The sequence below is a fragment of the Neomonachus schauinslandi genome, chromosome 8 (genome assembly GCF_002201575.2).
Source record: "Neomonachus schauinslandi chromosome 8, ASM220157v2, whole genome shotgun sequence".
NCBI classification, from domain to species: Eukaryota; Metazoa; Chordata; class Mammalia; order Carnivora; family Phocidae; genus Neomonachus; species Neomonachus schauinslandi.
This window is the reverse complement of record NC_058410.1, coordinates 15,321,820-15,344,148: the sequence shown is the minus strand read 5'-3', so window position 1 is coordinate 15,344,148 and position 22,329 is coordinate 15,321,820. Positions and strand designations below refer to the sequence as shown.

At 43.0% G+C, this 22,329-nt stretch overlaps 1 protein-coding gene across 1 annotated transcript in view; it reads left to right on the top strand.

Moving 5' to 3' along the window:
- Positions 1-22,329, top strand: part of CCDC170 (coiled-coil domain containing 170) — a 56,874-nt gene that overhangs the window by 22,667 nt on the left and 11,878 nt on the right. Inside the window, exons 6-9 of the mRNA XM_021693244.2 lie at positions 746-1,063; positions 9,262-9,462; positions 15,658-15,831; positions 18,402-18,635. Coding sequence (XP_021548919.2) covers positions 746-1,063; positions 9,262-9,462; positions 15,658-15,831; positions 18,402-18,635 — 927 coding nt within the window. The remainder of the gene's footprint in view (positions 1-745; positions 1,064-9,261; positions 9,463-15,657; positions 15,832-18,401; positions 18,636-22,329) is intronic.

Here is a 22,329-nt window from a genome sequence, read left to right as displayed (position 1 = left end):
TAGCCTCCCTTATGCCCTTCATTTATTTTTGTGGACCTAACAATACACGTTATATCCTTTCAAATTATTATTCTCAGTGTGGTACTTTATTTCCCTCTCCTTTAAATCTCCCACCCACTGAATGGCTGGATATTTCTGTCTCTCTTCTTCAGGTTCTATCCATTTTATGAGACAAGGAGATACACAGTAAATGAATGTTGAAAGAAAGATCTGATTTCCCTTTATGCAGTGATGTTTTTATGAAAACGCTACTCTATTTAGAATAGTATTAAGGAGGCATCTTTATTCAGACAATTTTTAGTGCATAGGACACTTTTAGTAGGTAGGACTCTGAAAGTTTACTGTTTAGTCAGAATCAATTTCCATGTATGTCAAGCTCTAGAGCAGATAATTTTGTAAACATTTTCTATCTATGGATTGCCTTTTACCAGCATGCTAGCCAGCAATTTGTTTTTATTAACTCTTTCTCAAGGTCCACACAGAAAAGGCTTATCAGTCAGTGTCCTTCTTTTCCTAGCTCTGGCTTTACATCCCTTCTCTTTCTTAGACCCCTACAGTTAGCTGACATTGCCTTTACAATTCAATAACTGCAGGAAAAGATGGTGGGGAGCTTACAGTTAAACAGGGAATGTAAAGAATTAATCCTCACTCCATGAAGTCTGTAAGCAAGGTAAATAAAAAGCAAACGCGGGTGTCCCTCAGTGGCTGCTAAGGTTCCTGTCTTCACTGTCTGTAATTGTTTCAGGACTTGCTCCATGCTGTAGAGACCAAAGAAGTTCTTGAAAGGGAAGTCAGGATCCTCCAAGAAAGGCTGCTTGCTGGCCAGCGGGTCTGGGATGCTTCGAAGCAGGAGCTGAGCCTCTTGAAGAAAAGATCTTGTGAGTTGGAGAAGAGTCTGGAGGCCAGTCTGGATGCGGCTGCAGCCTCACGAACCCAGAACTCCTCATTTAGGGAGGCAGTCGCCGCCCTGCTTAGAGGCAGCGGGGACACGACGGGGCCCACGGAGGATGCCATTGTGGAAAGGATCCGAGAAATGACCAGCCAGGAAGAGAGCAGGAAAAGGGTGAGTGGGAGGTGGCCGCTTGTAAGATTCTTGAGGACAGTAATTTGCTGGATCATTTAAATGTGGCTTTTATTACTTTCAATTATATAGCATACTTTGGGAGCCTGGAGAGTCACTTAAGTGACAGCTGACTACGATGTGGGTTCTGGAGTCAGAGCTACGTGTGCTCAATCCTGTCTCTACTGCACACTCACTCACTCCAGGTGTGACGTGGGCAGGGTCCTAAGATGACAGCCTCTGAGATTGTGTTTTCTCATCCACTGGACAGGGAAGGCTCTGGGGCCACATCCCTCATCTGAACCCGCCGGGGACTGGTGTATTTTTGAATTCAGAATTTTTCAGGATTTTGAAAGGTAAAATAGTAACACAGAATGGTAATGGAGAGAATGCTCTTACACATTCCACCTCAGTGGGGTCTGGGGCAGCACCCCATAATCAACCACATTCATCGTTCTGCAGCAAAGCCCGTGGCAGCTCCATCGCATGGACTGCACCAGGACCATAAGCTTCGTGGCACTTTGGGGTAGGGTTTGCTGCCAAATCCCGTCAGGTCAAGCTTTATCAGCAAGTGAGTGATGGGAAAAGCCATCAGTTTTCAGATGCTTTTGGGTTTTGGAATTGCAGACAAGGTTTCCTAGACCTGGAAGAGTAAAAGTTATTGTTTGCTGAAAGCATTAAATGAAAAATAATGGTTATGAAGTCCTTAACACACTACCTGGCCAATAATGATGATAAATATTGACTCTTGCTGTCCCTGCTTCTCTTCTTCTCTGTCCTCCTCTTCACAGTGGTGCCTGAACAGTCTTTTAAGGGACTTATTTAACACATGGAGAAAGATGTTTTAATTCACATATGAGATTGAAGATTGTTGAATTTTGTTATCTTGTTTCTACTATTAATAATTCTCCTTTACTACATAGCTTTGCTTAGCTGTGTCAACGTCAGCCTGACTCTGTTTAAATTACCATCAAATCCAAATTATTGAAGTCCTTATTAATGAGGTTTTAAAGTGAACAGTATCCAAATTCTAGGTATAATTCCATTGTGATCTGTTTCTTCCATGAGTTCATGCTGGTCCGAGGGAGAAATTGTATTTTTCCCTCCTTTGATGTTTCTAACATACCCAGAGAAATCACTAATTCAGAGTTCGCGATTGAATTTGACAATTTCCTTTAATGATCAAACATTTTCAGTTCCCTTTAAAAGTTCTCCAAAATTCAGGGTGCCTGGGTGGCGCAGTTGGTTAAGCATCCGGCTCTTGGTTTCAGCTCGGTCGTGATCTCAGGGTTGTGAGATCAAGGCCCCAGGGGGGCTCCCTACTCAGCATGGAGTCTGCTTGAGGCTCTCTCTCTCTCTTCCTCTGTCCCCCTCCCTGTTCTCGTTCACTCTTTCTCTCTCTCAAATAAATAAATAAATCTTAAAAAAAATTCTCCAGAATTCATGTGTGTTCTTAGGAGCAACCCAAGTGACCCTTTTGTCCAAGTGTAGGATTCTTTTTGTGGATATAAAATGGTCATCCTGTGACATGTGCAGGTCTCTGAGAGTAACTCAGTTTTTCTCGTGGTTGGTACTGGATTGGAGAAGAAAATTATTTCCAGGACTGAGAAATACTTCAGTCGGTTATTTACCTTGACTAGCAGGTACTTCAGTGTACTTCAATAGCTAATGGTTCTTCACCATTTTGTTTTATTGCTTCCCTCTTCTGTTTTCCCAAATGTTTTCCTCAAATTCTTTTAATTCAGCATGTGAAACATGGCATAAAATTGTCAGCATGATGTATATGTTTATTTTCTAAAGCAAAATGATGTAAATTGGTTAAGCTGGCTATTCCTCTCCCCAACCCCCCATAAAAATCGGAATGATTCAGAGTCTTTTTAGTGCCTTTGTCTGCCTCTTCTACCCTGTAATTTTTTTCAATAGCTGTTCTCACTATTTAAGAGCCTGAAATCAAGCATATAGCTGGGGTCTTGTGTGACTCATCTTCAAGTAAAATTAGGAGAAAATGGATTTCATATATTGTCTTAGAAATGTTTCTGAAGATTGGGAGATTTACAAATTGATGAACCTGTTTGTTGAGGAGGCTGTGCACCCCTGGACAGTTACCTTGGTTAAACACACACTCAGCGGTTGAGTAATACCCCCGGGGAGGCCCAAGGGTGGGTTTAGGCGGGGCCTGGCAAATTCGCACTTTCTGAACCTTGCTTTTCTTGTTTACCTTGTTGCTGTTCATTTTGACTCTCCTGTGTTTGCAGTCCTCTGTAGAATTCAGGACACCACCCGCACTTTTTCAGTAAGTCATTTCTGCTTGTCCCTTGCTTTTCTGCTTATAGCAAAACCAAATTCTCTTTTTAAAAGTGCTACCAGATCTTGGAGGAGGGTTTCTCAGGCTTGGCACTATTGACATTTCAGGCTGGATAATCCTTTGTCGTGGGCCCGTTCTGTACACTGTAGGGTATAGAGCGGCATCTCTGGCTTCTGCCCACTAGGTACCAGTTGCACCATTTCCCCTCAATTTGTAACAACCAAAGATGCCGCCAGACAAATGTCCCTGGAGGGTAAGATTATCGCCAGTTGGAAACCGCTCTCCTAGAGGAATGCCCTACTGTTGGGTTCCTAGGAATTCTAAATGAGCGTAGATGTTATTTAGCCTTGAAATTTCAGTACCCTTGTAACAGGTGTTTTTGAAATAATGATGTCTTGCACAATGACAGAAAGTTGCGACATTTTCAGATTTTATTTTATTTTATTTTATTTTTTTTAAAGATTTTATTTATTTGACACAGAGAGAGAGAGACAGCTAGAGAGGGAACACAAGCAGGGGGAGTGGGAAAGGGAGAAGCAGGCTTCCCGCCGAGCAGGGAGCCCGATGCGGGCCTCGATCCCAGGACCCTGGGATCACGACCTGAGCCGAAGGCAGACGCTTAACGACTGAGCCACCCAGGCGCCCCATTTTCAGATTTTAGTGTGGAATTTCAAGGCAAACATTTTTCTCTTGCTTTTAGATGTTTCCTAACTGCTAATCATCTGGATGAGAAATCATTATGTACAGAGAGGACATGATTATGATTGATTTCTATGTCATTTCTTAAGTTAAAGACAATTCATACAAGCTCAGAAATGTTTATCTAGACAACTCTTTTGTTCTTCTTTAGGCACACATAAGGCTTTCTTTCCTCTGCTGGAGTGTTTCTTGGTTCAGTGACTCTCTGGGAGCCGTGGGGATCCAGCCTGATGCCCTAAAGGACCTGAGATGAGCTCCACACACCCCCCTGCTCCCTCATCTGATCTAATCATTCTGCTCTCTTCTTAATCCTCCAATACACTAAATCAAACATTTACCTAGAAGCTTTGGCAGTCTCCCACTACATTTCATTGCCCCAAATTATGTCATATGGCCACTCCTGGCGACAGGGCCGTCTGGGAGAGTGGAAAGGTAGAGATTTTGGTTCTTCTAGCATCACAGTATAGTGATATCCTAGGATGGCCATAACAAAGTACCACTAACTTGGTGGCTTAAACAATAGAGGTGTGTTGTCTCCTAATTCTGGAGGCTAGAAGTCTGAAATCATGGTGGATTTGTTCCTTCCGAGGCTGTGAGGGAGAATCTGTTTCGGGTTTTTCGCCTAGCTTCTGGTAGCCTCAGGTAGTCCTTGGCTTATGGATGGAATTCTCTCTGTATCTTCACATTATTTTCCCTCTATTTGTGTGTGTCTCTGTGTCCCAATTTTTCCTTTTTTTTGTAAGGACACCAGTCGTGTTGCATTAGGACCCAGGTCTGTAAAGACTCTATTTCCAAATAAGGGCACATTCTGAGGTACTGGGGGACTTGAACATACCTCTTTGTTGGAGGACCCAATTTAACCTGTAGCAAAAGTGGACATGCACAAAGGTGGAGGGAGTGGGGACAGCCAGTCAATAAGGTTGCCCAAACAAACTGATAAGAAGGAAAGAAAATTTGATTGATATTTTATTGCTGGTTCCTGACAACATAGTTTATATATTTCCTCAGTAAAAGTTATAGCTTGAATAAGGAGAAAAGAGTTTTATGTCCAAAAGGCACTGGTCCTTAAGTGACCCAAGTGGCTCTTCCTCAGTTTAGAACTCTTGTGCTTCCATTTGGTTTAATCTTAGGGCAAAAGTGCCTCTCTGGTGAAATCAACAACTACTTGTCCTTCGCAAGTGAATTAATTCTTTTAGGGCATTATGACTTCACTTCCAAAAAACAGGCTGCTTGTTGTTGAAGAATAATTTACTTCCGTGCCTTTTTTGTTTTATGAGGTATGTTTTCTTTACTATAATCCAACCCCCCCCCGCCCCGCCATTCCCTACATCGCTAGTGTTGAAATCCCTGGCACATTTTGTCCCACGGAATATCAGGGATATGTTAACAGATGATACTAAGAAAAAGAAGAAAAAAAATAAAGAAAGAAAAGCTTACTGATTCTTTGGAGTTCTTGGTGTTAAAAATACAACCCATCTTTACAGTTTTGGCAAGACACGTATATTCACCCAGGCACCCATTTGATGTTCCCAAGAACCGAGTCAGATTGGGATGTTAATTTATTTGAATAAATCTATGTACATTTAGCTCTGAGAAAAAAATGGTGCTCTCACATGTACCGAGACCTAACTAAGCTCAGTTCTTTGTCGCCTAGAATGTGGAGAGCTTCTCAGCTGTTTGCTCCTCTCTGGACACAAGAATTTTTGGCAGGGCAGTTTGTAGATTCTGCATGGTTCAGCCATCTCCACCCTGGTGGTTTTAAAAGTTATACTATGCTGGGGTGCCTGGGTGGCTCAGTCATTAAGCGTCTGCCTTCAGCTCAGGTCATGATCCCAGGGTCCTGGAATCGAGCCCCACGTCGGGCTCCCTGCTCAGCGGGAAGCCTGCTTCTCCCTCTCCCACTCCCCTTGCTTGTGTTCCCTCTCTCTCTGTCTTTCTTTGTCAGATAAATAAATAAAATCTTAAAAAAAAAAAGTTATACTATGCTGAGTCTTCAAGTTCCGTGGAACCCTCTTGGGTCCACTCAGGGTGAGGATCCAGGAGGAACCCTTTCACCTTTGATTTAGCACATTGTCCCGTATTTGTGCTTCCCAGAAAGGTTTTCAGTTGAAAAACAGGTTCTATGGGCTGCCAGTGGTTGGAGAAACATGACAAAGGACAATTCCTGCAGGGCCCCTTTAACTCTTTATGACAAAAGCATACTGGGGTAGAAATACTGATGATCAGAATGAATGCAGTGCGTTGAACTTCAGTTGGGTGTGCAATACTGTGCTACTCACATTATCTAAGTTATCATCTGATCGTCAAAGCAAAGACGCTGAGTTTCAGAGAGGTTAAGTACTTGCTTCAGTTCACATGCTGGTGAGGAGTAGAGTGGGCACTCGAGACCAGAACTATCTGACTCCAAAGACCCCGTGCCACAGTCTGGTCTCCATCAAGATGTCCTCTTCTTTCTTCAGGGTCATTAACACTGCCTTAGTTTAACTTCCTGTAGGTGCCTGAGGGGTCATCTTCAAAATGGAGTCTTTACTGATCAATCTCTATGGCAGGCATTGCTTTCTTCGGGGAAATACATACAGATAATGTATTATCTGTAAACGGCACCCCCCTCCCCCAAGGCCATATCTTGGGGTGTTGTTTGATGGCTGTTGTTTTGTAAGTTACTTTGTGTATTGTACCAAGACTCTTGCATTAAGATCACACCTATTATCAGTTAAGTGCTGATGGTAGGAAAAAACAACCTGAGGTTCTCGGAGGCTCATACTCTGTAATTAAATTTGAAATTCCCTTGGAGAATATAATTCCTTTGATGTGGTGCTAAGCAGCTTGCCATCAAATACTTGATTTCAAGTACCCATAGCAGTATAGAATTAATTGAATTACAGACCTGGGACCTTGAGAGCCATGGAAGCACAGGATTAGAGCATTTAGAGATTCGATAGTGTAACATTCCTGATTGTAGCCCTTCAGTCCACTCCATAACACTGTTAACACATGGTTGGCCAATTTCTTACCATCTCCAGTGACTAGGAATCCACTGCCAGACACGGGAAGATGCTTAAAATATCAGGTAAACACAAAGACATAAAATTGCAAATATAGTATCTCAACTCTGTTTTAACAGTGCATAAAAATAGATTTAAATATAGAGCAGGTGGGAAAGAGAGAGAGAAAGAATCTTAAGCAGACTCCATGCCCAGCATGGAACCCAATGTGAGGCTCGATCTCACAACCCTGAGATCATGACCTGAGCTGAAATCAAGAGTCGGACACTTAACTGATTGAGCAACCCTGGTACCCTATTTGAAAACATTAATAGTTGTTCTCTCTGGGTGGGGATTATTTCTTTTTCTTATTTATACTTTTTAAAATCCTTAATGAATCTTTTATAGTGGGCATGTATTACTTTGTAATTATGGGGACCAGGAGAAATTCTTCCTTATACTGAAGTGGAATTATTTCTCTGATTTATATCTGTTGGTCCTTAAGCTCTGAGGACTCAGAACAAACCTTATTATTCTTCCATATAATAGCCTTTCAAAATATTTGAGGATGGCTTGAGTGTCTTCTTGCTTTTAAAAATGGTTATTGATAGGAGTGCCTGGCTGGCTTAGTTGGTAGAGCATGCGGACCTTGATCTCAGGGTCATGAGTTTGAGCCCCACATTGGGCGTGGAGCCTATTTAAAAAAACAAAACAAAATGGTTATAGATAGATAAGCAGAATTTTTTTTTTAACTGAAATTGTAAACCTGAAACCATCAAGTTATTTCAATTAAAAAAATTATTTTTTTTAGAATATTTTCTTTTTTTTTTTAAAGATTTTATTTATTTATCTGAGAGAGAGAATGAGATAGAGAGAGAGAGCATGAGAGGGGGGAGGGTCAGAGGGAGAAGTAGACTCCCCGCTGAGCAGGGAGCCCGATGCGGGACTCGATCCCGGGACTCCAGGATCATGACCTGAGCTGAAGGCAGTCGCTTAACCAACTGAGCCACCCAGGCGCCCTAAAAAAATTATTTTTAAAGATTTTATTTTATTTATTTGAGAGAGAGAGAGCGTACACAAGCGGGGGGAGGGGCAGAGGGGGAGGGATAAGCAGACTCCCCTCTAAGCAGGGAGCCTGACATGGGGCTTGATTCCAGGACCCTGAGATCAGGACCTGAGCCGAAGGCAGATGCTTAACTGACTGAACCCCCCCAGATGCCCCAAATTATTTCAGTTTTGCAAGAATGGTACTGAGTATTATGTAAATATCTATTTTTTTCTTTTCCTCTTCTGAAACAAACCATCAAAACAAAACAAATTTATCACCCCAAACTTGGTGTTTTTACAGAATTCAATGTTTCATGAAAACTGGATTTGGTAGAATCAATTTGATTATTCTCAGAGCGTACCTGAGGTGTTTGGTAAACTAATGTTCTTGGTTAAAGGAATATCAGGACAGAGAGAAACTTCAGGAAGGGATGGAAGCATTGGGCAAGTGAGGGGTGTGTGGAGGGAAGTGGGGCCTTTAATGGAGAAACTGTGATTTCATTTTGTAGGAGAGGAGGTAGCAATCAGATTCTCCTGCCTTCTTGTACATAGAGTTGCTGTGTTAAATTTGACCTCTCAGATGCTAAAATGATAACATCACTACTTAAGTACACAGCACAGAAACAGCATCGCCGGAGTTTGGTGCATGAGTAACCAATATTCAATGGAAAATTTAAAAAAAGCTTGAAAAATTATCTTTATGCACTTGAATTCCCGATAAATTTACTATCAAAACTAACTCACTGTATAATCTTTAATCCACTATATCTGGTGGCAGAATTTCTCTGGAGAATGACACTTACATAGGTTTAAAAGCACTTTCTGTCTGAACTTTTTTTTTTCAAGCTTTAAGCTTTGAAAGTCCTAAATGAATGGCAGTTTTAGGGGTAAGTCAGTATGATCCATAAAATTTCTCGAGTAACCTGTTTAAGGAATTATATAAAAATTAAAAATACCAATAGAAATATTTTATTAGATAATGAATGCATATTTATTTCAAGGAGAGGCAAAGACAGCTATCAAATTACCTGTTTTTTAATTTAATTTTTACAAAGAATCTGGAAGTTGGTGTTATAAATAGTTATGTTGCTTGGGCTGAGCACTAGATTTTAACACTTTGTTGCATTGAAAACAAGGCTTATCCTTGTCTGTTTCTTTGTTTCCAGATGGTTTCCCAGCTTGAAGCCCGAATATCTGAGCTTGTGGAACAGTTGGGAAATGAATCTGGGTTTCACCAGAAAGCTCTACAGAGAGCCCAGAAAGCAGAAAACAAGTTGGAGACTCTTCAGGGTCAGCTGACACAGCTAGAGGGAGAGCTGGTTTCTGGAGATGTTTTGCGGGATCACTTGAATTTTGAGAAACAAAAAGTAATAACCTGACGGTATATCCATGGGTAGAAACATCTGTTGCAGTGTAAAATTTTACCTGAAAATATTCCGAATTTTATAGTATTTCAGTAGAATGGTTACGTCTGAAGAATGAGGAAATGTCAAGGAACAACTGATACTGTTTTGGGGGATCTTCCCATTCTTGGGGGCTTTCTTGAGTCAAATTAATCCAGTTAAACTCATCATACATGAGACCCTGATGGTTTGAGGGCTAAGGTATGAATAACACACAGGTCTTGATCATAAAATCTCATAAAAGTCTTGATCATAAAAGGCTCATCATTCAGTAGAGGAGGCCGACATTCTAGTAATCTGCTATGATGGTGAAGCTGTACGTGTTGTAAGAGATGGATTGATTGATGAAATGCTGTAGGAATTCAGTGAAGGGAATGATAACTTCTGGATAAGGGGAGGATTTTTACAGGGGAGAGAATAATGCAGTTCATCCTTGGAGGAGAAGTCGGATTTTAGTGGAGAAGGCGAGCAGATCCTGTAGGGCCAACAGGTTGAGCGAGGGCATGAAAGCTTGTAGGTGCATCGTTAGGTCAGAGTGCAGAGCGATTGTTCCCATTTGGCTGCAACACTGCACCCCTGATGGGGTTGTGGCAAGAGAGAAGACTAGATTTATTTGGATTAGGAAGATTCTTTGTTCTCTGCTTTGTAGAACATGGAGCCTAATAAGTGACTTTGAGCATCGTGATGTTTTAGAAAGAGGACGTGATGTCCCCGTGAAGCTGAAGTTACAGTAGGGACAGACTCAGAAATGCTAATGGCGCTAGCCCCGTGGGCGAGGAGAGTGGAGTGAGAAGACGAGGGGCCCCCCTTCTAGTAGAGTGGTGAACAGAGACCAGTTTGCACTGGGTTGAGGGGTGAGTGAGAAGGGAAGGCTAGAGATGTAGAAATAGATTCTTACGAAGTCTGGTGAGCAGGGAAAAAGAGACATGTAGCAGGAGGACCAAAGAAAGGTTTCATTGGATGGAATGGGAAGGTACATGTTTGTGGGTCCCAGGAGTCTGCATGGGAAGAAAAAGACGAATGGGATTGGAATTTGGCATGAAAAACACGCTTAGGTTAAAAAATCTGTACCCTGGAGACTCATTCATGCTCATTTTTCTGTACTTAAAAAAGCCGAGGAAACATCTTGCCTGCATTGAGGGTTGGCTAGGCAAAGATGCGTAAGGGGTCTGTGGGAAATCCTAGTCTAAGTGGATGGGACAGGTAAATGAGGACACAATAATTAATTAATGGAGATAGGTATAAAATTTAACAGGAACTTGGGTAAAGTTCCTATTTCTGTGTGTGAGGAAATGAGCCCTTTTCACATAGGAGGTGGCATTCATGAGAGGCTTTAAAGAATGAGTAGGAATTTGTCAGGCAGAAGAGGTGGGGAAGGGATTCAGGGTACAGGGAACAGCAGGAAGGAGGAGGGAACGGAGGTGTGCCAGGCTGCTCAGGAGGCCAGTGGGGCACGGGGAGACTGAACATGGTGCATGGTGAGGCCAGAGGCATGAGGAGGCTCTAGAAGCATGTAGGAATAATTGGCATAGAGAAGGCTAATTTCCCAAGGCTTTATCCTATGGGTAACAGGACACCGTAGAAAGTTTCTGAGTAAAAGAAAGTAAAAGAAAGAAAGGGTTTTGAGTCTCTGAAAGCAGACTGGCTCTGAGGACCTAGAGACTTAAAGGCAGAGAGCCCAGCTGAGGGATTCTTAGAATAGTGCAGAATGGAAGCTAATAAATATTTGGACCAAGTAGTGGTTTTATGAATGAAGGGGTAGACTGGAGATATTGGGGAGAGTGAAGGGTATCTGAAAAAGGTGTGTTTGTTGAAATTTTAAGTTTGAAAGGACATGTTGCACCTGAATACAATATGTTACATTGGAAGAAGTCTGACTGCTGGACTGTCCACCTGGATGTCCCACGTGTGCCTTGCACTAAACATATTCCAAATGGAAATGGTCATCTCTCCACAGATTTGCCCCCTCCTGCCTCAGGGATGATGAGGTCATCTGCCTCCAGGTGTCCAAGCCAAAAGCCCCAGAGTCATCCATAATGCTTCCCTCTTTTTTTTTTTTTTTTAAGATTTTATTTATTTATTTGACAGAGAGGGAACACAAGCAGGGGGAGTGGGAGAGGGAGAAGCAGGCTTCCCGCTGAGCAGGGAGCCCGATGTGGGGCTCGATCCCAGGACCCCAGGATCATGACCTGAGCCGAAGGCAGATGCTTAATGACTAAGCCACTTAGATGCCCCAGTGCTTCCCTCTTTTTAAGCAATTCCTAAACACTGTAGATTCCATCTCCTTAAGGTATCTCAAATACCCTCTGCCCCCAACTCTGTATTTAGTGGCAGTGCTTTGACTCAGAGCATTATGGTCATTTGCATGGACTCCAGAAGCAACCTGACAGCTCCCCACTGTGCCGGGGAGGTCTTAATAAGAGGCATGTCTAGTCTTACCTTTCTCCATCTTAAAACTGGGCAGGGGCTCTCTATGGCCCTCAGGCTCAGCTACAGATTCCTTCTCACCATGGCTGAGCATTCTGTGACCTGGCCAGGTCCCCCCCCTCCAGGCTTCCCATTACCCTGCCATCTCTCCAGCCCACGGTGGCAAACTCAAGGCGTCTGCGGACCGACAGGGCCCTGCAAGGGTGTGGGGGGATTGAATCCAAAGATATCCATGTTCAAATTTGTAAAAAAAACACTTACCTGGAAAAAAAAAAAAGAGAGAGAGAGAGAGAGCCCCCTTAGCATCCCATATTGCACATTGCTGTTCTCTCTGAGAGAATGTTCTCCTTAACTCCTTCACCTGGTAGTAGCTGTCCCTTGAAGACTTGGCTCCAATAGTCACTTCCTCTGGGAGTCCCTTAGAGGCTTAGTTTTCCTTCATGCAACACGTGCCCGTGTCTGTCACAGCACTTAGGTTTATTATCTTCAGGTTTTTTTTTTTTTTTTTAAGATTTATTCATTTATTTGAGAGAGAGCGTGTGTGCATGGGGGAGGCGCAGAGGGAGAGGGAGAGAGAGTCAGCATCGAGCCCGTTGTGGGACTCGATCTCATGACCCTGAGATCACCACCTAAGCTGAAACCAAGAGTTGGACACTTACCTGACTGAGCCACCCAGGTGCGCCGCCCCCCCCCCCCCCGCCCCTTTCTTCAGTTTTTAATTCATCTTCTCCAGTCAACTCCAAGATTCCTGAGGCCAGGGGATATTTTTATTTTCTTTTTTTCTGGGTTTCTCCAGCACTTAGGGAAGAGTTAAATAAATAGTATTTAAATTATGAAGAAACATAGTAAAAGGCAAAAATTTTAGGTAGATTGTCTCTTCCCTTTTTTTTTTCGTTGTAATGATTCATTAATTTTCGTTGAGACTGTGCCAAAAGAACTCTCAGTTATGAAAGCGAATTATGTAAACAGATTCCGTCCTGGTAGACTATTCTGTAGATAACCGCCTACAACATGCACATCCTAGTGAGGGGTATGGGCGTGTAAACTAGAAAAGCTAAGTTGTACAGAGTTGAGATTTAGATATAGGTAATTGAGGTTCACACTGAATAGAAGATATCTAGGCTAATCTGTGACTCAAAGAAACAAGCTGTACAGTAAATCCTTCGAGTAACCCTCGCTTTCTGAGGCATAGCCAAGATCCTTGAAATGTGCACTTGTTCTGTGGGGTGTTGGCTTGGTCCTGTCTTTATCCCTTTATGCCTGTTATAGATCTTTGCATGCTAAGTGGATGGGTCACCTGTAGACATAGCAAGAGAGGCCTTATACCTCCACGTGAAAGGTACTGATTCTATTTTATTTACAAAACAAACAATAGCAGTTATTTTCCTTTCATTCACAAATGTTAGAAATGAGTAATTCCAGGGGCGCCTGGGTGGCTCAGTCTATTAAGCGTCCAACTCTTGATTTCAGCTCAGGTCATGATCTCAGGGTCATGAGTTGGAGCCCCATGTTGGGCTCCACACTGGGCGTGGAGCCTGCTTAGGTTTTTCTCTCTCCCTCTGCCCCTCCCCCTCACTCATGTACGCACTCTCTCTCAAAAAAAAAAAAAAAAGAAATGAGTAATTCCAAGGGGAGAGCTGATACAGCTTTAAGAAGTGACAAATTGATGGACACCTGGGTGGCTCAGTTGTTAAGCTTCTGCCTTCAGCTCAGGTCATGGTCCTGGGGTCCTGGGATCGAGCCCTGCATCCGGCTCCCTGCTCAGCGGGAAGCCTGCTTCTCCCTCTCCCACTCCCCCTGCTTGTGTTTCCTCTCACTGTGTCTGTGTCTCTCTCTGTCAAATAAATAAAATCTTCAAAAAAAAAACAAAAACAAAAGAAGTGACAAATTGATGATGTGAGAACAAAAGCAACCTATGGTCTTGTAACACAGCCAATAAGCAATATTTTGCCATGACTGTGCCTCCCAAAGAAGAGATTAAATTTTAGATATGCCATTCAGCAAAATTTGGAAATACAATTTCATCTTGATGACTGAGAGTATAGATAGTTCTGGGCTTCACACTGGCATGATTCAGTCATCAGGGAATTATACTTATTTAAACATATAATTGCCTCAGAGATGCCAGATAGATGAGGACTTACTGCAAGGTGAGGCTAGTTTGAAAGAGAGAACCCAAATCGTGAAGTGATGATGCAGAAAACTCATTGATTGGTTCACTCATCCAGCAAGCACTTAGGAAGCCTTACTCTGGCTGGCATGGCCAGAAACCACAGAAATCAAATGGAGGATACAAAAAATACTGATTCAAAGGGATACATGCACCCCAATGTTTATAGCAGCATTATTAACAATAGCCCAATTATGGAAAGAGCCCAAATGTATGTTGACTGATGAATGGATAAAGAAGATGTGGGGTGTGTGTGTGTGTGTGTGTGTGTGTGTGTGTGTGTGTTATGGAATATTACTCAGCCATAAAAAAGAATGAAATCTTGTCATTTGCAACAACACGGATAGAACTAGAGTGTATTATGCTAAGTGAAATAAGTCAGTCAGAGAAAGACAAATACCAAATGATTTCACTCATATGTGGAATTTAAGAAATAAAACAAATGAGGGGCACCTGGGTGGCTCAGTCGTTAAGCATCTGCCTTCGGCTCAGGTCATGATCCCAGGGTCCTGGGATCGAGCCCCACATTGGGCTCCCTGCTTCTCCCTCTCCCACTCCCCCTGCTTGTGTTCCCTCTCTCACTGTGTTTCTCTCTGTCAAATAAATAAATAAAATCTTAAAAAAAAAATAAAACAAATGAACATTAAGGGGAAAAAAAGAGAGGCAAACCATAAAACAGACTCTTAATTATAGAGAACAAACTGAGGGTTCCTGGAGGGGAGGTGGGCGGGGGATGGGCTAGATGGGTGATGGGTATTAGGGAGGACACCTCTTATGATGAGCACTGAGTGTTGTATGTAAGTGATGAATCACTAAATTCTGCTCCTGAAACCAATATTATACTATATGTTAACGAACTAGAATTTAAATTAAAACTTGGAAGAAAGAAAAAGGAAATCAAGTGGAGGAAGATCCTAGAACAGTTTTGTGATGCTAACCTGTTCAAATATGAACCTTTACTTCCTTGATACAGCTCTATTTTACAATGTTATTCCTTAAAGTATGATACATTAAAAACTCTTAAAGACATGTTTTTTGTATAGGATTTTAACTTAAAAAGCAAAAACATTGTCCAAGTGTGTTTGTATGGAGAGAGCTTTGATTTTGGAGTGATTGGAGTGGTAACTGTTGTCATTTTTTTTTTTTACATTTGAGGCCAGGGCCCACTTAGGTGGGAAAAATTGCCATGGAAGTTTTGTGAGTGGGTAGATCCCAGGGGTTGGATTTACCTGGAAGGGGCACCATGGTAGCAGCAAGTAGCCAAAACGGAGACATGCGGATGTAGTCAGGATGGTGCCAGATTTGTCCGATGGTGGGGTGACGAAGAGTGTCTAATGTTAGGCTGAACATCAAGATCACTGACCAGGAGAGTCAAGTGAATTTGGACAAGAAGCAGGACATGGAACTGGCAGGGTGGTTCAGGAATTCATTACCAGGCACTGGGGTCCCGGGCTGGGCTACAGACTGGGTTTAATGAGACCTATCTGTAAACTTGGGATACTGTGAGATCACCTGATAATTTTGTTTTTGTGTCTCATTTTAATTTTTGTTCTTGGGTTTAGTATCTTAAATTTCTGGATCAGCTCTCAGAGAAAATGAAATTGGACCAGATGGCTGCTGAACTTGGCTTTGACATGCGTCTGGATGTAGTTTTAGCTCGCACGGAGCAGCTGGTCCGTCTCGAGAGCAACGCAGTCATTGAAAACAAGACTATTGCCCACAATTTACAGAGAAAGGTAGGGGATATTGAAACTTGCTTGAGAGAAGGAATTGCGGAGAGACTTAAATATAGAAAAATAATGTACTCCTCTTTCCTATTTACCACTGTAGTTAGGAAACATACAAATACGTATTTAGAATTTGAGTCTCTGTTTCAAGTCTGAGGAATGGTAAGTATATCACCTAAGGTTATGTGTGACTGTGAATAATAGAGACCCCAAATAAAAGTGACTTAAATGGCTAGAAGTGGCCCCCCCACCTCACATGAATTTCTGGAGGGAGGCGGCTCAGGGTGAGTGTGGCAAGTCTGCTCTGTAAAGTTTTCAAGGAGCCCAGCTGATTTCAGCTCATTAATCTCCCATCCCTAGGGTGGTCCACATCCTGGTGGTTCAAAATTGTACCTAGAATCATCATGTCTGTGTTCCAGACAGATTTTGGAGAAGAAAGGGATGAAGAAGAGGGATGCAAAAGAGCATGTGTGAGCTGTCTTTTGATGGAGGCTTCCAGAGTTTTCTATGTAAACTTGTATTTATATCCCACGATTCTGATGGCTGAAACTAGCTGCAAGGCAAGCTGGAAACTGTAGTCTTTATTCTGGGTAGCCACTTGCCTCGCAAAGAAACTCACTGTTTATTCTTAAGAGAGATGAGGAGAACTGGGAAACATGTAGCAGTCTCCAACTGGATAAACTCTCTTTTTTAAAAAAAGATTTTATTTATTTATTTGACAGAGAGAGACACAGCGAGAGAGGGAACATAAGCAGGGGCAGTGGGAGAGGGAGAAGTGGGAGAAGTCGGAGCAGGGAGCCCGATGCAAGGCTCGATCCCAGGACCCTGGGGTCATGACCTGAGCTGAAGGCAGACGCTTAACCAACTGAGCCACCCAGGCGCCCCTGAATAAACTCTCTTGCATTGGATAGTAAAGCGAGAAGAGCTAATTTTCCACTCACTCAAAAGAAGAGAAACAGTTTAGACGAAATAAATGAATGAGTGGATGAAAAGGATAAAAATATAATGATTAGTTATATAATTATTGGCATTGGTGAAAGAAAGAGCAAAACACAGATGTGTTCTTGTAATAGTTCTTAGGAGAAAATTCTGTGGTGGAGTTACAGCGTATAGGCTGTGTAATGAGTCACATCTGGGATCCCAGTTTGGTTCCACGAAGCTCTGTGACCTTGGACAAATTACATACCTCTCTGTCTCTGTTTCCTCATATTTTAGATGGGGATAACATCTTCCTCATGAGGTTGTTCATTTTTAATAAAATACATGTTTAAACTCTTGGCTTATAGACTGTAGTCTATTCACATTTGACCTCCATTTACTGGATTTTTAGGAATATTTTATTAAAAAAAAAGCAGATAACCCTATTACCATCAGAGACATTGAATTGAGCTATAGTTCTTTGAGTTCTCCTCAGATAACGGATTTCTTCCTCTTTATCCAACACCATTCCTTCTTAGGTATTGTATAATTATTAAAATTACCAGTGTACAGAACTTACCAGTGTAATTTTGCAGTAGAGTGGAATTTGACGTGAAAAAGCTCAAGGAAGGGAATTTGGCTAGAGAAACACGAAAAGGGCTTTGTTAAAGATGGATCTGGGTATGGACCATGCTGTCATAGTTAGACAAGCCTGCGTTTCAGTCTGCCCTTCACATCTCTGAACACTTTACAAATGCGGAGTATATAATTAGGGAAAATGCGACAGTCTTCAGCTCTAACGTTCTAGAATTCTACACGATTCCAATGCCCAGTGTTCGCAACAGATGAAGGAGGGTTCTGTACTTAATATTCCACTCACTAAATATGACATTTGAAGCCTACGAGGATTTTTTTTCCCCCCTTAGAGTCCATAATCTTTTTTTAAAAACCACCATAATTTCCTTCATCAAGTTTGACTGTGAGTGATAAGTGCTGTTTGAAGAACTTGTTCTCTGCTTGGTTTGTGGATGGTATAGGCCAGGCGTATCATAAAGATACCAATGAACTAAAACCTTCTTGATGTCCCTTCTATTTTAAAGATTTTAAACATGTAAGCAAAGGTTTCTCTAAACTCTCCCTGGTATAGCTTACTTTAAAAATAGATCAAGTCTCATGTTTGGTGTTGCTCAGTCTGGTTCTAAGGGATTGAAATTAGCCAGTCTAGGTTTTTGGTACTAACCTGCACTCTGGCTTCCTTTAGAAAAGACCAGTGTAATATAGTTGCCATGGTGTGGTGGAGAGGATTTTGTCCCTCTACCCTATTCTGATCTTGATAAGCCCATTTTAGTAGTTTTAAAAGTAATTTTATGTGTCTATTATGCTGTACATACTGTGGGAGGGAATCAGATGTTGAAAGCCTACTTCTCTCTGTGTCTTCTGTGGCTCTTTTGTCTCATCCTTTGCAGCTACAGAATTAATTCTTGGAAAAATAGGAATAAAACATGTAATCGGGAAAAGGAATCCAATAACCTTTTTTGGTGGTTTACAAATTAGTCTTATTGAAGTGTAGATAAAGATCAACATGATCCGAGTGATTCATTTATATTTACTGACTGTTCAGTGATTATTTTTTTAAAAAATCCCTGTTTGTCTCAAATCAGCTCAGGACTCAGAAAGAAAGGCTGGAGAGCAAAGAACTACATATGGGCCTCCTGCGGCAGAAAATCGCCCAGCTGGAGGAGGAGAAGCAGGTGCGTTCGGCCTTGGCTGTGGAGAGGGACGAGGCCAATCTCACCCTAAGAAAGTTGCAGAAGAGGGTGGAGAGGCTGCAGAAGGAGCTGAGTGCGCGTCGAGAAGCGAACACAGAGCTCAAAGCCAAGCTGGCTGAGCTGCAGGCAAGTGCTCAGCTTGGTTCCCTTGTTGCTTTTTGCAAGTTACCCCTTTAGTTTATGTGAAAGAGTGGAAGTCTCACAACAGACACAGAAGAAGAGAAACAGGGACAAAAGCTTCCTCTGGTTTTCTAGAGTTGTGGGGGAAATGCAAAAGCTACACAAATCAGCATATTAGATCATTGTAGAGTCTCCTCGATAGTTGAACCCAAGCCATGGCTGCTGCGTGAAAATTCCATCAAAAAAGGGTGATGTAGGTGGAGGGGATGAAGAGGCCACTTCCCGTGATGAGCACTGAGTAGGATGTGGAAGTGTAGAGTCCCTATATTGTACACGTGGAAGGACTAGAACACCGTATATGAACTATCCTGGAATTCAAGGAAAAAAAGAAAAGGGGTGATGTGACGTAGAGAAAATATAAGTATTTCTTCCAAGTGTGGGTGACTGTGGTATTTGGGATCACGTAGGGAGCTATCACGTGGGAATCTGCTTAGGAAGAAGTGAGCAAATGAGCACAGCCCTTCACTGAGAAGAGTCAGGCAGGAAACAGTGTTTCATGAGCTCAGTGAGATGCCTTATCCCCGGAAGGTAGGAAGGTACTCAGATAAGGGAAGTGTGCTTCCTGGATTTGAAGTGTTCCACTTCTTTTTTTTTTTTTTTTAAAGATTTTATTTATTTATTTGAGAGAGAGAGTGAGAGAGAGAGAGAGCACAAGAGGGGGGTGCGGGAGAGGGAGAAGCAGACTCCCTGCCGAGCAGGGAGTCCGATGCGGGACTCGATCCCGGGACTCCAGGATCATGACCTGAGCCGAAGGCAGTCGCTTAACCAACTGAGCCACCCAGGCGCCCCATGAAGTGTTCCACTTCTAATCACGACAGAGAAGAAAGGAATGACAACTTAAACAAATTTAATCAGAATCTTTAAATGTCCTGTATGTGTGCCCCCTGGAACGGGTATGTGACTTCACAGGCACATACCACTTCTGGCAGATATGCATATTGTGAATACAGATGTGAATAATGTCCTGGCTCTTTGCAGATGAGCGCTCTGAACTGGACTTCTGGAATGTTTCTGGATCTGGAAACAGACCAAGAGGGAAAAGGAGCCTGGCATTAAGCTAGCACTTAAATATGTATGGTGGGGACAGTATTTTAGGAAATATTTCCTATTGTATTTTTTTTCTTCTGAGTCATTAGCTCTTTTCCCCTGAAGCCCTTCTGAGTTGAGGCTTATTTCCCTCGAGGAGAAAAAGGGCAGACACAGGCCAGGGGAGGGAACATATTTAAAAATAAGGAAAGCAGGAAACAAGGGAAAGCATCTGATGGGGTGCAAAAACTGGGGAGCAAATATCGAGGTAGGTACCTTGCACACCCCCTCACACCTTGAGACTGATCTTTGGGGGGGGTGTTGGGGTGGGGGTCCACAAGCCACTGCTCCCACCCTGGTCGGAAGGGGCTGCCGGGGTGCTGAGGCAGCATCTGTGATGTAAAGCCAGGTTTTCAAATGTCCTGTGGTGGATACAAAGTGTTTCTAGGTGGTGCGTGACAGGGCATTATATAATGTTCAGTCCTGAAGTGAAAAATGGGTTCCCTTTAGTTTTTTCTTCCAATTCTTCCCATTGTCAAGGAGAAAATTTTAATTAGAAGTTATTATGTCTTTACTACAATTATTTACTACTTGACTACTATTATAGCCTTGGACTTGGGAAGAATCAGTTCTATTCACTGGCTTCCTCATGTGGGAGGAGAGATGAGAATAATTCCCATAATTGGTGTTAAATAGGCAGGTAGCAAAACATAGACTAGGAATGATAAATAAAGTGAACTCGGATTTCAAAACGGGGAAGTAAATTCGGTCATAAAGAAAGGGACATGTTTCGGGCGCCTGGGTGGCTCAGTTGGTTAAGCGACTGCCTTCAGCTCAGGTCATGATCCTGGAGTCCCGGGATCGAGTCCCGCATCGGGCTCCCTGCTCCGCGGGGAGTCTGCTTCTCCCTCTGACCCTCCCCCCTCTCATGTGCTCTCTCTCATTCTCTCTCTCAAATAAATAAATAAAATCTTTAAAAAAAAAAAAAAAAAAAAAAAGAAAGGGACATGTTTCATTGTAAGCATGTGTCAATGGAATAGTTCAAATTCCTCAAAGAAATCTGTGATAGGAAGGAAGGGTAAATAGCACTGGGGATTTTCATACACCGAGCTGGAGAAGAAGAGGAGAAGAGAATGACATGGAGCAGTCTGGGTGATTGCTAAGGATGACTAAGTGGGGGGGACATTGGGGAGGCCTGATGATGCCTGATGGCATCCCAGAGGAAGGACCTGAGGGAGCATTTCCTAATAAGACCACACTGTGTTTCGGAAACAAGGTGCGGTGGTGCTGGAAGGTACCGTGTGAGTTGCATGGCTTCTTTTCCCTCGTTCCCTCCACCCTGCGGCTGGGGACATCTGGTCCCTACCAACAAATTTCCCCCTTCTCATATAGTGTACTTTTCTGTCCTTGGGAGAAATTAAGAAGCTTAATTTAAAAAGTCAGGGTTGACTCAATCTTGCTGCTTATTTCACTGCTAACCTCATTGTGAAATCTACACGGCTTCCGAGGCTGAGCATCTCTTCTCCATAATTGGGTTGCAGCTGTGCTCTTTCTACCCCGCCCATCCCCTTATCATCTCAAAGCCCCTTGCTTCCCCTGATACTGGAGGCCTGCCTTGCTTTTGCCAGTTTCTAAGAACTGAGCTCCCGTCTCCGAATGACCTGGGCTGGGCCCGACGAAGGGCTGTCAGGACTCAGGGACATTAACTGGCAGGTCCCAGCTAGCTCTCCGCATGTGGCCAGATACCGTACAGCTAAAATAGAATACTATGGTGAATGAATATACTATAAAGCCGGGTACAAATATTAGTTGCCATTGTAGCTAATTTTATCACTGCTGAGGGTGGCAGTTTGTACTGTGGGGCTGGAGGAGCCTTTAGACTTACCACACGCCTCCGGAGCCTGAGTAACGTTGGCCTGCATGGAGCATGGCAGCTCACAGTCTAGCAGCCAACGAGGTGATGATGGACAGGGGATTCCCCATCGGCGACGCCCAGGAACAGGGTCCAGCACCTGCTGGGTGAGAGTGGAGAAAGGGTGGCTTTGGAAGTGGGCCGGCTCCTGGTGAATGGCACCTTGGGGGTGTGGGTCTGAGGAGGGCATCTTCCCGGCTACATGTATTGAGAGTAGTGCTGAGACCCTTAGCCAAGACAGCCCTATAAGCTGGAGATGGTGCTGGGGAGAGAGGAGCCCACGCTTTCTGTAGCAGAAGGGGGAAAACAGCTGGTGGAAATTGAGCCCTGTATCTGAGGAGTACGTTCCCATTTGGTCGCAACAATATCTGCCTCACATCTGCATCGTATTTCGCCTAGATGATGATAATTGTCTGTAAGTGGTCTTTCCACTTAACCTTTCACAAAGCAAGCCTGATTCTTGTAATTAAGTTTTGCTCTTTGGGCGACGTGATTATGCAACGTGTCGTTCTGGTGATAATGTCAGGTTTACCAGTTTCTTCTTCTAGTGTCCATGGGGGAAAGCAACATTTTCAGGTGTGGGGCACATAGCTCTTGGGACACATAAAATACTAGGTGCTGCATGACAGGTCACTAATGTTCAATCATAAGGTGAAAAATGGGTTCCCTTTAATTTTTCTTCCAATTCCTTCACTATCAAGG